The sequence below is a fragment of the Glycine soja genome, chromosome 11 (assembly GCF_004193775.1).
Source record: "Glycine soja cultivar W05 chromosome 11, ASM419377v2, whole genome shotgun sequence".
NCBI classification, from domain to species: domain Eukaryota; kingdom Viridiplantae; phylum Streptophyta; class Magnoliopsida; order Fabales; family Fabaceae; genus Glycine; species Glycine soja.
In genome coordinates, this window is record NC_041012.1 from 49,774,928 (window position 1) to 49,790,268 (window position 15,341).

At 32.2% G+C, this 15,341-nt stretch overlaps 1 protein-coding gene across 1 annotated transcript; it reads right to left on the reverse strand.

Moving 5' to 3' along the window:
• Positions 1 to 901: 901 nt before the first annotated feature.
• Positions 902 to 7,579, reverse strand: LOC114376069 (beta-galactosidase 8-like). The gene is made up of 19 exons (XM_028333984.1): positions 6,838 to 7,579; positions 6,670 to 6,765; positions 6,398 to 6,510; positions 6,256 to 6,322; positions 6,092 to 6,184; positions 5,763 to 5,906; positions 5,537 to 5,625; positions 5,260 to 5,365; positions 5,061 to 5,148; positions 4,721 to 4,839; positions 4,182 to 4,343; positions 3,773 to 3,975; positions 3,589 to 3,683; positions 2,886 to 2,995; positions 2,601 to 2,714; positions 2,208 to 2,309; positions 1,735 to 1,946; positions 1,312 to 1,648; positions 902 to 1,222 (listed from the first exon to the last, which is right to left on the reverse strand). Exons 1-19 carry the CDS (start codon positions 7,000 to 7,002, stop codon positions 1,115 to 1,117), a joined length of 2,523 nt encoding a protein of 840 aa, XP_028189785.1. The 5' UTR covers positions 7,003 to 7,579; the 3' UTR covers positions 902 to 1,114.
• Positions 7,580 to 15,341: the final 7,762 nt, after the last annotated feature.

The following is a 15,341-nucleotide window of genomic DNA, read 5'->3' on the forward strand; positions in this document are numbered from 1 at the left end:
TTTAAAAAAGAAAAGCCGTAAAACATATTCAATATTATTATAGTATAAAGGAAGTAGAAGAATTATTTAATAAGTACTGTAAGAAGATTGAGAATTATAGTACCATCAAAATAGTTTTTTTTAATATATATGATTTTATTTAATCTCCGTCTTACTCCCAGCTTCAAGTATGTCATTTAGCAATTGTTACGCCTTAATCATGATCAAAACCTTAAAATTTGTTGAAGTTGTGGCATCTCAAATCCCAAATTCGGAGGAGGGTTTTTCTTCTTCTTTATGTTTTTTCAAGTTGAACTTGCTAGTACTAACGAAGGATTGCGTAATACTGATATCAGTCATGAGTCATGACAAAAAAAGACATTCTTCATAAACGAATTGTTCATATGCTTTGTAATGTGTATGTATCAAAGAAAAAAACATGGCCTACCATAATGTTTCCCATCGCAATCATTTTCTTAAATCTTGTACTGGTCACATGCACTAAAGCTTTGCATTTATTCCTTAATAATGGAAGGCTCAACTTGTTTGAGAATGCTCACAGTTTGTTGATGACAGTACGACACATTAAGATTGAAACCACTACCCCTATTTAATTTACGAAAAAGCACTTGGAGAAGCATTTGGTTGATTACTATTTTCTACTGATCAAAAAACTTATGAATTTCAAATGTTCCATACATCCTGTTCTAATTAGTAAAATTTTATAATACAATTATGCCACACTCCCAAGTTTCAACATTGTAAGCCAGTGTTTAGAGAAGTTTAGCTTATTTTTCCTTTGTTATTTTCTTCTCATGTGAATGTTTATGTTGAAATTTATCTGAACAGGACCTCACTGTCCAGCTTCCTCACACCAACTCATGAGAACAACTTGTCTTGCAAGTTGGGAAACCAATCATCCTTTTTCAGTGAAAGCAAGCAAAAGTAAAAATACCATTTATCACGTACTATCTTGCATCAGCTTAGAGACTTTTCTTTTTTATTGCATGTGAGACTAAACTGTTTTAGTTGACTATATTTTCTTGGATGTTCCTAAAATTACAAATCTACTTTTGCTTATTAGAAGGAATCATCTTCAGAAAATTGGGAAGTGTTATTGAAGAAACATGTCTGTCTACGCACAAGTAGCTTCAACTGCTAAACTTTTTGCCACTCCTCTACAAGGGTTTCCGAATGTCTCACTTGATACTCCAACACTACAACTGCTTGATCCAATGCAGGCCTGTTTTAAGATCATTTGAGTCAGTTTAAACCAAATGAAACATATGAATCTAACCAGGGAAATAGAAAGCTAAAAATATTTGATAATACCTTCTGCACAATAGAAAGAGCCTTGTTGCTGCTGCAGCGTCCGTGGTAGAAGTTACCACAGGTTCCAAGGGGTGTTCCATAGCTAGCAAATTTAATGGAAGAGATGACTTGGTTATCATGAGGGCAAGTGAGTGATAGCACAGGACCTACTTTTCTTCCTGATTCTGTATCTGAGTTCCACAAGTCTACGGGTGGTGGGTGAGAATCGGATACATGTGCACACAAACTTTCTGTCTGTTTTGTGACAAAAGATATTTGTGTTGGATCACCTCCCTTTTCCTCAAACAATACAAGAATGTTGCCACTTGGTTTTAACCACGATCGCGGTACATGGTATCTGCAGGATAAGTGTCTTAGTGACATCATAAACTCAAGATTATCTTCATTTTTCAGCTCTTCTCTTTTATGATATCCAACACTTACAGTGTCTGTGATGGCTTTCCACAATTCCTGCGACATTTGGATGCACTGTAAGGTCCTCTATAATTGCATGAGTCCGTGCAACCAGCATCTGAAGCCACATATGTAGGCCAGTATCGTCCGATGCTTTGCCCATTCACCCAAGCCTCACCTTTTCCCATCCCCGTGAAGTCAATTGCAACTGGATCACTGCCGGATGGAGCAGCAAAGGTTGTCTAATCCAACATGTACTACATTAGTTAGTAGCAGAAATATTTTTCTTATATTATCATTCCCTTAATTTAATTGCTGTATGCTATTGCGAGTTGAAGATAACAGTTGTAGACACTGCTGAGAAAAAAACTATAAGGATAAAATGAGACTGTATAAGAAGTGGCTATGAGGATGGGAATCATTTAATTGTCTGTAAGCACAGGATAAGTATAATTTCAAATTCCCTTATAACCAGTGAAACAAGAAAATGAAAATCTGATTACCTTGTACCAAATCAATGGTTGGTTCTTAGGGAAGGTAGATTGTGAATTCCACTGTCCAGAACTTCCACTAGACAGACCTAAGTCTTCCCCTTTGAGGCCAACCTGTATCAAGAAAATTAAGACTGCTTTCTATGACTTCAACCAACAAGGAAAAAAGCAATCCAATCGACTTGAGTTCTATAGCTTCAGGCTCTTGAAATAAATGATAGAATTTTATTCCTTTTAGCATATAAACTTGTTAATCTATGAAATTCATAGGCAGGGAAAGAGAAAAACAATGTAACATGCAAGTAAACTTCAAGGATAGATTTAAGTATTGCATGAATCTCATCAATGTTTACTCGAGTTTTAGAAAGGATAAAGTATAGTCTTTAACCAAATGTGAAGACTAACCTGATAAGTCCACTTCTGGTAGGAGAGATCAAGTGTGTTTCCATTTGCCAAACCTTTCAATATCACTGGACCAGTGATCCCCGCTCCCCATGTGTCAAAAAAGGCTCCATAGTTCTGATGTGTATAAGGTCTAATTAGTTGATGTAGTAATGACCAATGAGATAAATCACTAGACGAGCAAGCTAGATCATGTGGGATGGAAACTAACAAGCCAATGCATAATTGCATACTATAAACCATAATTTCCTCTCTTGTAAATGCTTATCATGGTCAGAAAATCTGAACCTGAAGTCCCACGGTTAAACTCAAGAGATCAATTGTGTTCTTTCCGGCCACTAGTGTGACAGGGATGTCCACAGTGAACTTATATTTGCCACTATTGCCTGTTTGACTCCCTGAAAAGTTTTCAATAATATCACAGATAATTAATATTAGTTAACAAGAAAAACCCAAAATTACAATCATGTTAAAACTTGGTGTATTCTCTTCTTCACATTTATTAAATCTAGACTTTGGTAACATATTTTGAACCACTTCGAGTAGTACTTAATGTTCCATGTAATTTCAGTAATTTGATTTTTATTTAGGTTAGATAGTTTTAAGGTCATAAAATTGGGTGAAATTTCATCTAAGAATTTTAGTTATGTCTTTCTGATCTATAGCCAGCCAAACACTTCTGATTGCCTCCCTATAATGAAAGGCAAGAGTAGACTTAGGTTGCTTTACACCTCTCTAAGTCTAACTTCATTACCAGCACTTCAAGAGGTGTGCCAAGAAGATAGGAGGGAAGAACCTATTTTGGAATGCAGGCCTTAAAATGATAACAAGGTCTACATAACCAGCAATTAAAGAGGAATCTCAACTCATTAAAGAAAATAATACATAGGGATTCAATTATATAAAACATAAAAACAGAGAATATTTAGGAAGAACATTTGTAGATACAGGATACATATAATCAATTGACAATGCTTTAGTTTGTATTTACCTGCAAGCTTCCCATTAATAAAAGCATGAAGGGCATGACCAAGTGATTCAATGTGAAGGACAGTTTGAGAACCAGCATCACCCTTATAATCAATGCTTTAAAAGAGTACAAAAACAGTGTTATCAAGGAGCAGAGAATTATAAGTCAGAGGGAATGTCTTTCAACCTTGGAGGCCTATATCTACCTTAATGAGTACCACAAGTAATCACTTTTATCAGCTGTTGTATTTATTTGCTCCAGTAATCCAGTTTGTGGGAATGAATCAGCCTTTGAAATACCCACTGGTTCACTTATCCAACTCCATCCTGTACTAGAAGCTTCTGAAGAACCGATATCTTCTTTTAAAGATTCAGTTGTGAAGCTTGAAATTGCAGATGCAGAATTAATCTGTCATACAAAAAAGTATTTTTAACAGAAAGGTTTTTGACTATCGATACATTAATCACAAAATGACTATTAATTACACTTTCAAAGTAACTCCCATCAGTTAAACTATCTACTTTGATTGGGAAAATCAACCAATATTACATTTTTTGTTACGAAATCCATTTGCGAAGCCACATAAACATGGAAATAAAGTTGGTGAGGCAAACCTTTGCAGTATTAAGCACTACATTCTTGCAGTCTGGTAAGATGCTCACAGACCATGCAGGCAAGTGATATGAATTGCCACTAAAGTTTACTGTTACATCAGATTTGGTGTCTACGTTGGCAAGGAAGGCCGCACATACAGATCCTGTCTTGTAAACTGCCGCCTGGGGTTTAGATATTATACAATACATCATAGACAGACGAATTGTTCATAAAGCATATAAAATGTGGTAGTGCAGAAAGAGAAACTGGCATCAGCATACAGCAACATTTTGTCACAAACAATAAAAAGCAACACTTAGGAAATTGCAAAGGAGGAGGTGACCAGAGAAACCTATGACAATGAGCCTGTATACAATGGTTAATGGTGTCAAAATTCCACTCTAAGCAGGTCATTTCCAGGGAAAGAAACTTCCAAATTTGAAAAACTAGGAGAACTTCAGGTTCAATGGTTCATAATAAGTTTATCCAGAAATTCCATCCCAAGACATGGAGTAAAATGTTTTAATGGACCAAAAGTTTCAAAATAAACCATTTATACCTCTAGGTTTGGACCAAGGGATGTAATTGTTGGATCAGTAGCTATCAATGCTTCTTCACAAAGCTTTATGGCCTTATGAACTTCTTTAAGGTGGCCCCACTTAGGCTGTCTAATAATTCCTGAAGCCCATGGTAAAGAAATTTATAAAAACCCACACAAAATTATCAAGCGTAATTTGTCTTATATAAACAACAAATAAACTGTACATGCAATACTGTTTATTTATATTCTTCAATGCATATAGAAGATAAGCTGAACTCAACTGACAATTGGTGGTGCATTTGTGATGTCTACGATGTCAACAATAGATATGCGATATGAAAGTAGAATGAGTGCATACCATACTCATCAATTGGTGCATCATAATCATAACTTGTAGCAATGAAAGGTCCACCAGAAGTTCGGTCAAAGTTGGTCCCTCCATGGTACTGTTTTAGAGCAAGCAATACAAAGTGTTACAGATTTCCTCTTAGGGACAAATTCTTTCTTGAAGTATTATATAAAATGAACTTAAGCCACCACATTTAAGGTTGCATTACCATATAGTAATTTTGAAATGTTCCTCCTCGCTGGAAAAATCGTGCCACGGCAAATGCAAGATCTTCCACAGGTCGGTAAGGAACAGCACCACCGAACGGAAGAAACCTACCATTCCAAAGAATTCAAAACAACAATAACAACTAAAACCTTATCCAAATAATTCAAAAGATAAAAAAAAAAGAGTGGAAGTAATAAGATATAAAACTGATCAGATGGCATTTCAAGGGAAACATTTCATTGAATAGCCAACTGATTTAAATAGAAAAAGACGCTAACCATCCACTCCAATTCTCAGTCCACATTTTTGGTTTTGTGTTAGAGTTTGGTGTAAATTGATCGCAGTAAAATCCATTGCATGTATTAATCTGCGGGTGGTTACAGTATTAATAAGGTAAAATGAATGTATACATCATACTGTGATTGCTCTTTTCAGGATGACAAATAATCTAGTAAAACACAAGCCACCAACACTTGATGTTGACAAATAAAAGAGAAAACTTACAATTGGATCAGGAGCATCAGCTTGCTGACACATGACCCATGGAACCCCTGTATCAAGAGATGTAGCCATAGTTGCTGCCCACTTGATGTAGGATTTACCCGCAGCACCGTAGGCCGAATCAATGTTTCCATATTCATTTTCAATCTGACATTAGTAAGACAATTATTCTCATATTGATCAAACATAACCCAAAAATAAAAATCCAGAAAAATATTATGATTTGTAAGTTATAACTCTACTTCAACATCTGGTTGCTACTAATATCATTAAAAAGAACATATGCAAACAAAGTTGACTATGTATATAACCAAAAAACATGACATAAAAACCTGAGATAATATAACAGGTCCTCCCTGTGAGGCATATAGATTCTCTTCCTTGATCATATCCACAATTTTGGCAGTGAATCGCTTCATTTCTGCCTGAATACAAAGTTCTGATGAGTGTACTTGGATCCAAGGACAACATCTCGAAATGAAAGGAAGAGGGTTACCTTGAAGGGTTCATTGTCAGTTCGGAACTTGATTCCTGGAATGAAGTGTAGCCAAAGAGGGAAACCACTGTTGAGAAATGAAACCCCTCAATTAGACATGAACACCCCTAGAAAATAAAGAAGAGAAAGGACCAAACTTTACCCATAGTTCCATTCGGCACACACGTATGGACCAATGCGGAGATGCACATATAGACCCGCTGCAGCCACTGTCTTCACAAATTTCACCAAGTCCTTCCTCCCATCAAAATCATACTGCCAAATTTCTTTTCATTAGTCTTTTCATTCAAAATCACACACACACAAATCAAATAAAAAAAACTGCTCAACATTTCATGCGTTCAACAAATGCAATGCTGAAACTAAAAGCCATAGGAATGTACAAAAAAAAAATGGGAAGAGAAGAAAAAGAACCTGGCCTCGAACTGGTTCGTTTAAATTCCAGAAAACATAAGTCTCAATCACATCCAATCCTCCATCTTTGGATTTCTGAATAAGGTCTGGCCACATCTGCAATATTACCCTCTTTAAGTTCAAAGAAAAGACACATACAAACACAAAGAAAGAGAGAGAGAGTGAAACCTCTGGAGTACTACGAGGGTAATGGATGGAACCAGAGATCAAGACCCTGCGCTTGCCGTCGATGACTAATGCTCGATGATCATACTCCACATTGGCGCAGAACAACGTGGGACTGTGAATGCAGAGCAACCAAAACAGAACCAACACAATCTGTGTCGCTCTCATATTTTTTTGTTTTTCTGTTTTCCAGAACAGAGAGAACGGAGCAAACCCACAACTAAAGTAAGAAACTTTTTCAGAACCAAAGTGGCAACAAATAATGAGGTTGCCTTGTTTGTTAACACAATGCAAAGCAACCTTACTTTGCTTTGTGTGTTATTTGGGTCGTGTCTCACATGCGTGTGAAATGCAAGTGGAGATGATGTTGCTTTGTGAGTAGATATAAATGGAAAATAAAAGTAGTTGAGGAAATGACAGAGATCATAAAACTTGGTGAGAGGGAAGGGAATCAAATGGGAGAGGAAGGAGAGTGAAGAATATAGAGCCAGGCTAAGCAACTACTATATATGTACATTTATTAGTTAATTAATATTTATTTAATCTGCAGTGAGAAAAGGACACGCCAGGTGTCAGATGTGTGTGTTAACGAAGACAAAAAGGTTGTCGGTGAGATCGTCGTGTTGCTCTGCGTGTGAATGGTGGAGGGTGGAGAGTGGAGGAGCATAGAGGAAAATGGGGTCTTTTCAATCAATGTGAGAAACTGATCACAATGGCGGTCAAAAATGAATAGTGAGAACTGAAAAGAGAAAGTGGGATGTGGCGTACGGTGGAACGATGAGTGATGGAGTTTATGACATAGGACAATAATGTGATCCCATATTAGGATCTGCGACAAAGCTAAGGTTAAACTATTAAAGAACCACTGATAGAAAAGGCTAGTGTTTCATAAACAGGGCTGCAGCTATAACCAGTACTAAAATTCATCTTTCAAGTGTGATGGGGCAATAATTTTTTTGTACATTCAGCAGAAATTTCATCTTTTAAAAACTAATTTATTATCGCCTCACGCATTTAAGGATGAAATTCACTGTTTATCTTCTTTTTTAAGCGTATCTGCATTTGGATATTCTACTCTTGGTTTTTGGTTGTGATGTTTTCATGCTTTTTAGAATTTGTTTTCATTTAGCGAGTAAAATGTATCATTAAAACCAAACCAATTCTTAAAATTCTGAATATGCAGTTTGGAACAAAGTGTATTATTAAAGGAAGAATTTTACTGATAATGATCTTAAAAATTGTCGCTTATATAGATATAGATATATGCGATTTCTACTAAAAGCCAACACTTAAAATCAAATTTAGTCCTTCTATACCTTTTATTTCCTTTATGTTTTTCTAAAACCAAAATCCACACTTAAATACTAAAATACATGATGTTAGAAATAATTAGCACAAAATAAAGAATGTAATTACTCCTACAATTTATTAGGGTAATTGTTTTTTCGTTTTAACAAGACCATATATCATATATAAAATATGAAAAAAAATTGGATGAATTGAAAAAAAAAATATCATATTAAAATAATATTTTTATTAAATAAAGACCTGGCTGATTATAAAATTCATTTTTTAATTGGAATAGTGTTTTAATTTTTTATGTAATAAGAACGATAAAAAGAATTGATGAAGAGAAATGACATAAAAACGAATATTTTACACTAAAATTGAAGGGAACTTATATATATATAAAAAATAAATTATGGACATAATTATAGATAAAAGGAAAATTAGGAAGGATCTGAAATAAATGAGTCAAAAGTCACGAATTAAAAAAACGATATACTTCGTTTGTTGGAATAGGCAAGTGTAGTGGCTATACGCCATAAAAAACAACAAAAAATTATACTAAAAGAAAAAGAGCTAAGTGGCAAAATATAGTGCACAAGGGAACCGGCCAACTACTAACTACTTCACCAATATCAGTGGTCATAATTAATTAATTAGCATCAATTATCATCAGTTATTGGATTTTTTAAAATTAAATAAATTCCTGTAAAAAAATTGTCGGGAAGATAAGTAAATATAAATGTGTTAATTTAAAATATATGATAATTTTGATTTATTAAAATTAAAAAATAAACCATTACTTTGCTTTGTATTATATATATATATATATATATATATATATCCATTTTAAAAGAATTATTATTTCAAATACAGGTAAAAATAAAAAACTAAACAAAGATAGTGAAAATTTTAAATTTATTAAAAAAATATAGAACTAATAATTAATAGGGAAATATTTAAAAATAGGGATTAATTCATAACTCATACAAAAAGTTTAAAAAATAAAAATAAAAGAATAACGTGCTATTAATTATTTGTAAAAACATAAAATAAGATCGAGATTGAACTATAGTGTTTGTGTGGATATTTTATAAACTAAATAATATTATATTATTTTAAAACATTAGATAATGTAAAAGTGATTGTTTTTGTCCAGTAAGCATTATTTTACAAGCAGAAATTAAAGGATGTATTTAATTTCTTATTGTAACAGTAACATGCAACGTCATCACGGGGGGAGTTTTTTCTTATACCGAATAGATGCGACCACTTTAGGATTATGACATTTCGTTGGAGTAAATAAATAGCAGAATTCAACGGTTGATCACTTACTTCAATTTCATTCATCTTTGCTGCAGCACAAATCAATTTCATTCGTCTACTGCCACAACTTCCACACCTAAATGACAAAGAAGTGTCTCCTTTTTCTTTATTTTTCTCTGAAATTTTATTAGGGTTCATTATTAACAGTTTGATTAATTAGATAGCTTCTTACCTATTAATAACATTCAATTATCGATGCCAATTAAGTGCTGTAACTAACTGTTATTGCGATTTCAGGGGACAAAGCTTTTCTAAAATAAGAAAACCTTTGAAGCAGTATAGATGAAGGTGTATTCATCTTCAAATTAAGAACTTCAATAAGTCATAATCGAAAGAGACAGATGATTTATAATATGGAAAATAATTAAGTAAAAGTAAAATACCTTAAATATGTATATAATGTAAATAAATTTAAAAGGAAATGATACCTTTGCATGCATTTGGCTAAAAACTTTTTTAAAAGGTAATAAAAAATACTAAAAATGAAGATAAAAATAACATTTAGTTTTAGGGTTTGAACTCAGCGCGGTCCGTGAGAAGAATGAACATAATTGAAACTTGGTAGGCCATGCATGTCACGAACTGTGATGGTTGAGTCATTCAACAATTCAGCTACAATTTTTTGCAAAAAAAAAAAAAAAATAACACCCAGATTCCATTGAAATCGTGTTTGATTGGTAGGGGCCTTTGCAAAAGCATAGTATAACTCAAGCACAGCCAGCTTCCATGCGATATGTGCGTGAATTTTTTTCTTATTCTGAATTACTCAAATTTGTGAGCGATTATGAAAGAGGTTAATTTGCAAGAAGCGTTGGATGAGTATTTCCTAAGCACAGCCACCATGCAAATATTATTATAAGGGTCGATACTTCACTTTTTCACCTAAAAAACGAGAGAGTGGGACCATATCAAAGCGACACAAATTGTGAAATTGCGGAACCACACTAGACCATAGCAACTGTAGTAGGAACTTGACAATGGCTTCTTGTGTCGTATTCACCACTAAGAAAAAAAGTATTGGATTTCCCAATTTGCCGTGCGAGCTACACTTCAGTGCAAAGTCAAGAATTACAAATTAATAGATTTCAAAAGTCATCCATTCAAATTGAAGTTAAAATAGCCATATGGCTTAGCAATTTATATATTCGAATTATATTCTATTAAATATTATATCTTTACACTATTAATTAAAATTTAACTCTTGTGTTAAAAGGGTAATATCCAAAATATTATTGTAATTTTTTTTGTAAAAACGTGTATTAAGGTCTTTAACTCTTTCATGTAACTCAGATATATAAAATTAATTTTTAATTTCAAGATTTAATCATAAGTTTCTTATTCTTCCCTAAACATATGTTCTATGGGACTAAATTATGATTTTACTCTTCAAACATATACTTTTTTGAATTTATTTTTTAAACTTATTTCTTGAATTAAACTTTGAACACTTAAGCCATGTTATCCTATATGATTTATAACGTACAAAAGTTTTATAAAAGAATTGATGAAAACAAAGTTGCATAAAAAAACATAAAATAATTGGATTAACATTTGATTTATAAAAGAATAAAAATAAAATAGAGGTGTATCTTTCAAAAACATTATGCATAAGCATCTTGACCATGGAGCACCCAACTCCTAGTAGCCTTCTAGAGAATGGGTTATGGGCGGTGCGTGAAAAGCTAAACTTTCTCTGTGTTTACCTCAGATTTTTGTTCTACAAAGAAGTCAAAATCTAAAAATTAGGTTGCAATAGTGGATGTTAAAAATCTAAAAATTAATGTTAGTGGAAAATCATGGACATTTTATCTATAACATCATTGTGTTTGTGGAATGCTCTAATATATAGTTACTTTTTAACGTTGGAGAATAGAGAAGTACAAGACGTGGGTTCTTTTCTCTTTGTCTAACATATAAAGTTTTTTAATGCTTGGTTTAGATTATGAACTAGTTTGTTGAGCCGTCAGAGTGCACGAGCCATCTTTGTGTTTAACGTATGTATTAAAATAATTTCTAAATTCTTTTTTTACAATTTTTTTTTTGTCTGTAAATATACGGTATATTGATTTTTTATATATTTGATATTAAATAAAACATGTTGGCATGCAATTAAATATGTAGAAACCCTCCCTTAAAAAAATGTAGAAGTTACTCTAATGAAAAGTTATCAATTAAAGTAATCTAAAGTGACGATTTTTTTTATATTCTATTTAGAAATTAAAATTTAGATTGAAGGTATAGATAATTGGCATGAACTCAGTTAAAAAATGGTATGAAAATTCACGAATTAATCTATAATTAGAAAACAATATTGTTAGGATAACATGTACATGAGCATATCTATAATATCTATAATTCATACATAATCAAGTATGAAAGTTCTATCCATACATTTTTCTTCATCACAGCAACTACAATACTCTTATTACTGGCATTAATCAAGTTCTTCGCTAGATCATATCTATGTAAATATTGTTGGATTAATGGTGTTTTAATCCTTGGAAAAATTTTAAATTTTGGTTTTTGTGCTTGACATTTGAAACATAGGTTTTAGTCCAAAAAATATCATTGGTTCTTAGGAGGACAGAGTATTACTTTTAGAGACTAAAGTTTACGTATTTTAAAAAATACAAGGATGAAAACTTTTGTTTTAAAAGTTAGGGATTAAATTAACTACCGAGCACATAAATCAATTTATCTTGAGTTTAAATATTAAATATATAATTGTGTTAAATATTTAGAATAAAAGTTTTGTCATAATGATCATAATTAGCATATTCAAGCATAGTTATCTCTAGTAAAAATACCCATGGTCTTTAACTTTAGATTTAGATAAATTACGAAATGTTACAAACATGTTTATTTTAATCATAATTTTTAATTAAAATTGATTTTTTTTAAAATCCCTATTTATTTGACACAAAATTGATTTATTAGTCTATTATTTGGCACTTTATGATAATTAGAAAATATTTTTTTTGTAGAAATCAGATTTTTGGTGGGCTTGGGCATACTGACCCATTTTTGGCCCAAAACGACATTTTAAAACACCATACCCAATTAGGTGTAAAATGAAAAATTATGGATAAAAGGTGGCTGGTTATTGACGCCAATTAATGACTCAACAGCCTAGAGCTTTCCTTACTACATCCTTACATTTTTTTTGAATTTTTGCATCACTTAATAATAGAACTTTCCATTATAAGTATGGACAATCTCGTTGCCTTGTGAAATACACCTATGGTTAATTTTAATAATTTGTTAATAATATTAAATATATATTTTTAATATTATTATTAATAACATTTTTTGTTTTATTATTATTAAGTGGGAAACCAAATATTAACAATGAAATTCAACACACCTATCCAAACCAAATATATAAACTATGTTGTTCGTTTTTAATTTTTTGACTAGTTAAAATACTCATCTGACTTTTTACTATATAAATCATAGATTTTAGTATTTTTTTGAAACATTACTTTGACAAAAAAATTTAGTTAGCTTTTAATTTTTTTTACTGAAAAACTTATTTAATTATTTGGTAAACAAACTTTTTTATAAGTTTCTCTATAACTTTTATTATTTTTTTAAATACTAGCTTTTAATTTTTTTTTGATATATTTATTTATTTTCTTGCTATCTTTTTAAAATAAATTATTATATTTATTTAAGTATAGAAATATATTTTTAAATATATATTTTTTATGTGTATACAAAAATTAATTTGAACTATATACTAGCATTGAACGCATGCCTTTATTAAAAAGGCTAGATTTTTTTTCTTTAGAAAAAATCCGAGGAAAAAATATAGAAGAGATGATACAGATAAAAAAAAAGATGGACACTTCCAATTTATTTCATATACTCTATGTTCATCCAAACAAAATGAGGTAAATGTCCTATATGGTGAAATGCATTTTTTTTTATTTTATTTAAATGCGTATTCCATTAAAGATGAAACTCATTTCCTCAACGACCATCCAACTGTGGCAGCTTTCATTTTCCTTCTTTAATTTCACTTATTTTATTGTAATGTCCGTGTTTATTAAAAGACTTGATAATAAGCATCTTTATTTAGCTGGCTTGTGTATTGCGATAGTGCCTTAAGTTGCGTTTGATGCACGTTGTATTTACAGTATAGAAGATGCAAATCTTAACACGATCTTGTGTTTAATTAATGGAGCCCCCAAATTCTGTTAGGTATAAAATAACCACAACAATCTCATTTGAGTTTCACAATTTTTTTTGGTCTAGAAATATCTCAAAAAGTAGTTCATGGTGAGTAAATATTAAGCAAGTGAACCAGGCATATCACATGACAAAAATCTGTTTTTTCTTATGCTTTTAGGTTTTTTTGGTTTGATTCCTAAAAAAAAAGGTTCTTTCGTTAGTAAAATAATCATTTTCATTGATTAAAACAAAAAAATGTTGCCTGAAATTTAAATTGCTATGGCCACAACATTCTTATTGCAGTAGCTGCAGCAGCAACTGTATTTGGCGGTGATTACATATTGCATTGGTAGCAGTTAAACGCGAACCGCAATTTGAAACCTTAATTGCTTCTACACAAAACTGAAGCATTGTTGGGAGCCACCATGATGCATATTCTAAAGAGCGACAATTGATTACCCATGCACACACACAAGCAGAAGCTTGTAACTAAATTTCATTTTATATGAACTCCTTTTCCAATTAAAATCGAGTGCACGTGAAGTGTGAAGCCTCTTTTTCATGACTCTAGCAAAGTGGGATTGAGATCATTTCCTGTTTCTAAATAATGGGATATGATTTTTGATCCACAGAGATGCATTTCTTTAACCAATAAATCATATATCAAATAATGATGAGTGCTTACATTACATGATAGAATTTAGTATTTTTCTCTTTTAATAGTATCATTTATCATTTAAGATTAAAAGATGATACAAATCGCAAAATTGTCAGTTCAAATGTAGAATATTAATCATAGCTTGCCGATAGCTAACCAAAGGGGGAAAGAACTCTAGAGACCTTGATCCTGTTTGTGGGATGTTAACTTGAGCTGAACCTTTCATGTTCCAACACTCAACAGCTAATTTTTCCAAGCTGATAAACAAATATCCACTAATGGATTTCCTTAGTTGAATGGTCAAGATCAAGTCAAAATGAGTATTTGTTTTGTTAGTTTTAGTTATCAATGTCGTTGCTAATTTTAATACAAGTTGTTCAACCTTTGAAACCACTTTAACCTTGGTCTCATTGGTTTATGGCCATGTGCACACAATAGCCCTGGAGCTCCACAATAACTGAATTTAAAGATCAAAATATCTATACTTGATCATATGAAGCAATAAAATAGAACCTTCAAAGTGAGACTTTAACTTGTAAAGAAAAAGGGGTTAAAGAAGCATTTGACAGTTAGTTACATTTCCTTCTTTGTACATACACAGGACAATGAGAAAATTTTCTCAACAAAAGCAAAAGGACACAATCATATACATGACCCACAGGCATTGAACACCGAGCAAGTAGCAATGCAACGTAGGTTAGAGGTTACCATCCAATATCCATGCGGGATTTGATCAGGGAACCCAACTCACGTTACTCACCCAACCCAAATTATCATTAATCATCCTCAAATTATCAAAACAAAAATAAATAAAATAATGAACTTGTTCCTTAAGATATCGGCAAGCACTGGATTCTCTTACCAATTTCAGAACAATATCAACTTACAAGCGAACGTTAAGCAATCATGCTCATCTTTTTTTGCCCCCACTTGAGAGATCCCACTGTTTTTCCTGCTTTCCTAAGCAAAATCCAAGTGGCTACTACTAGCCTACTACATTACTACCACCACCTCTCCATTGACACACACACCCCACCTTTCAATAATGTCCAAGATGATACTA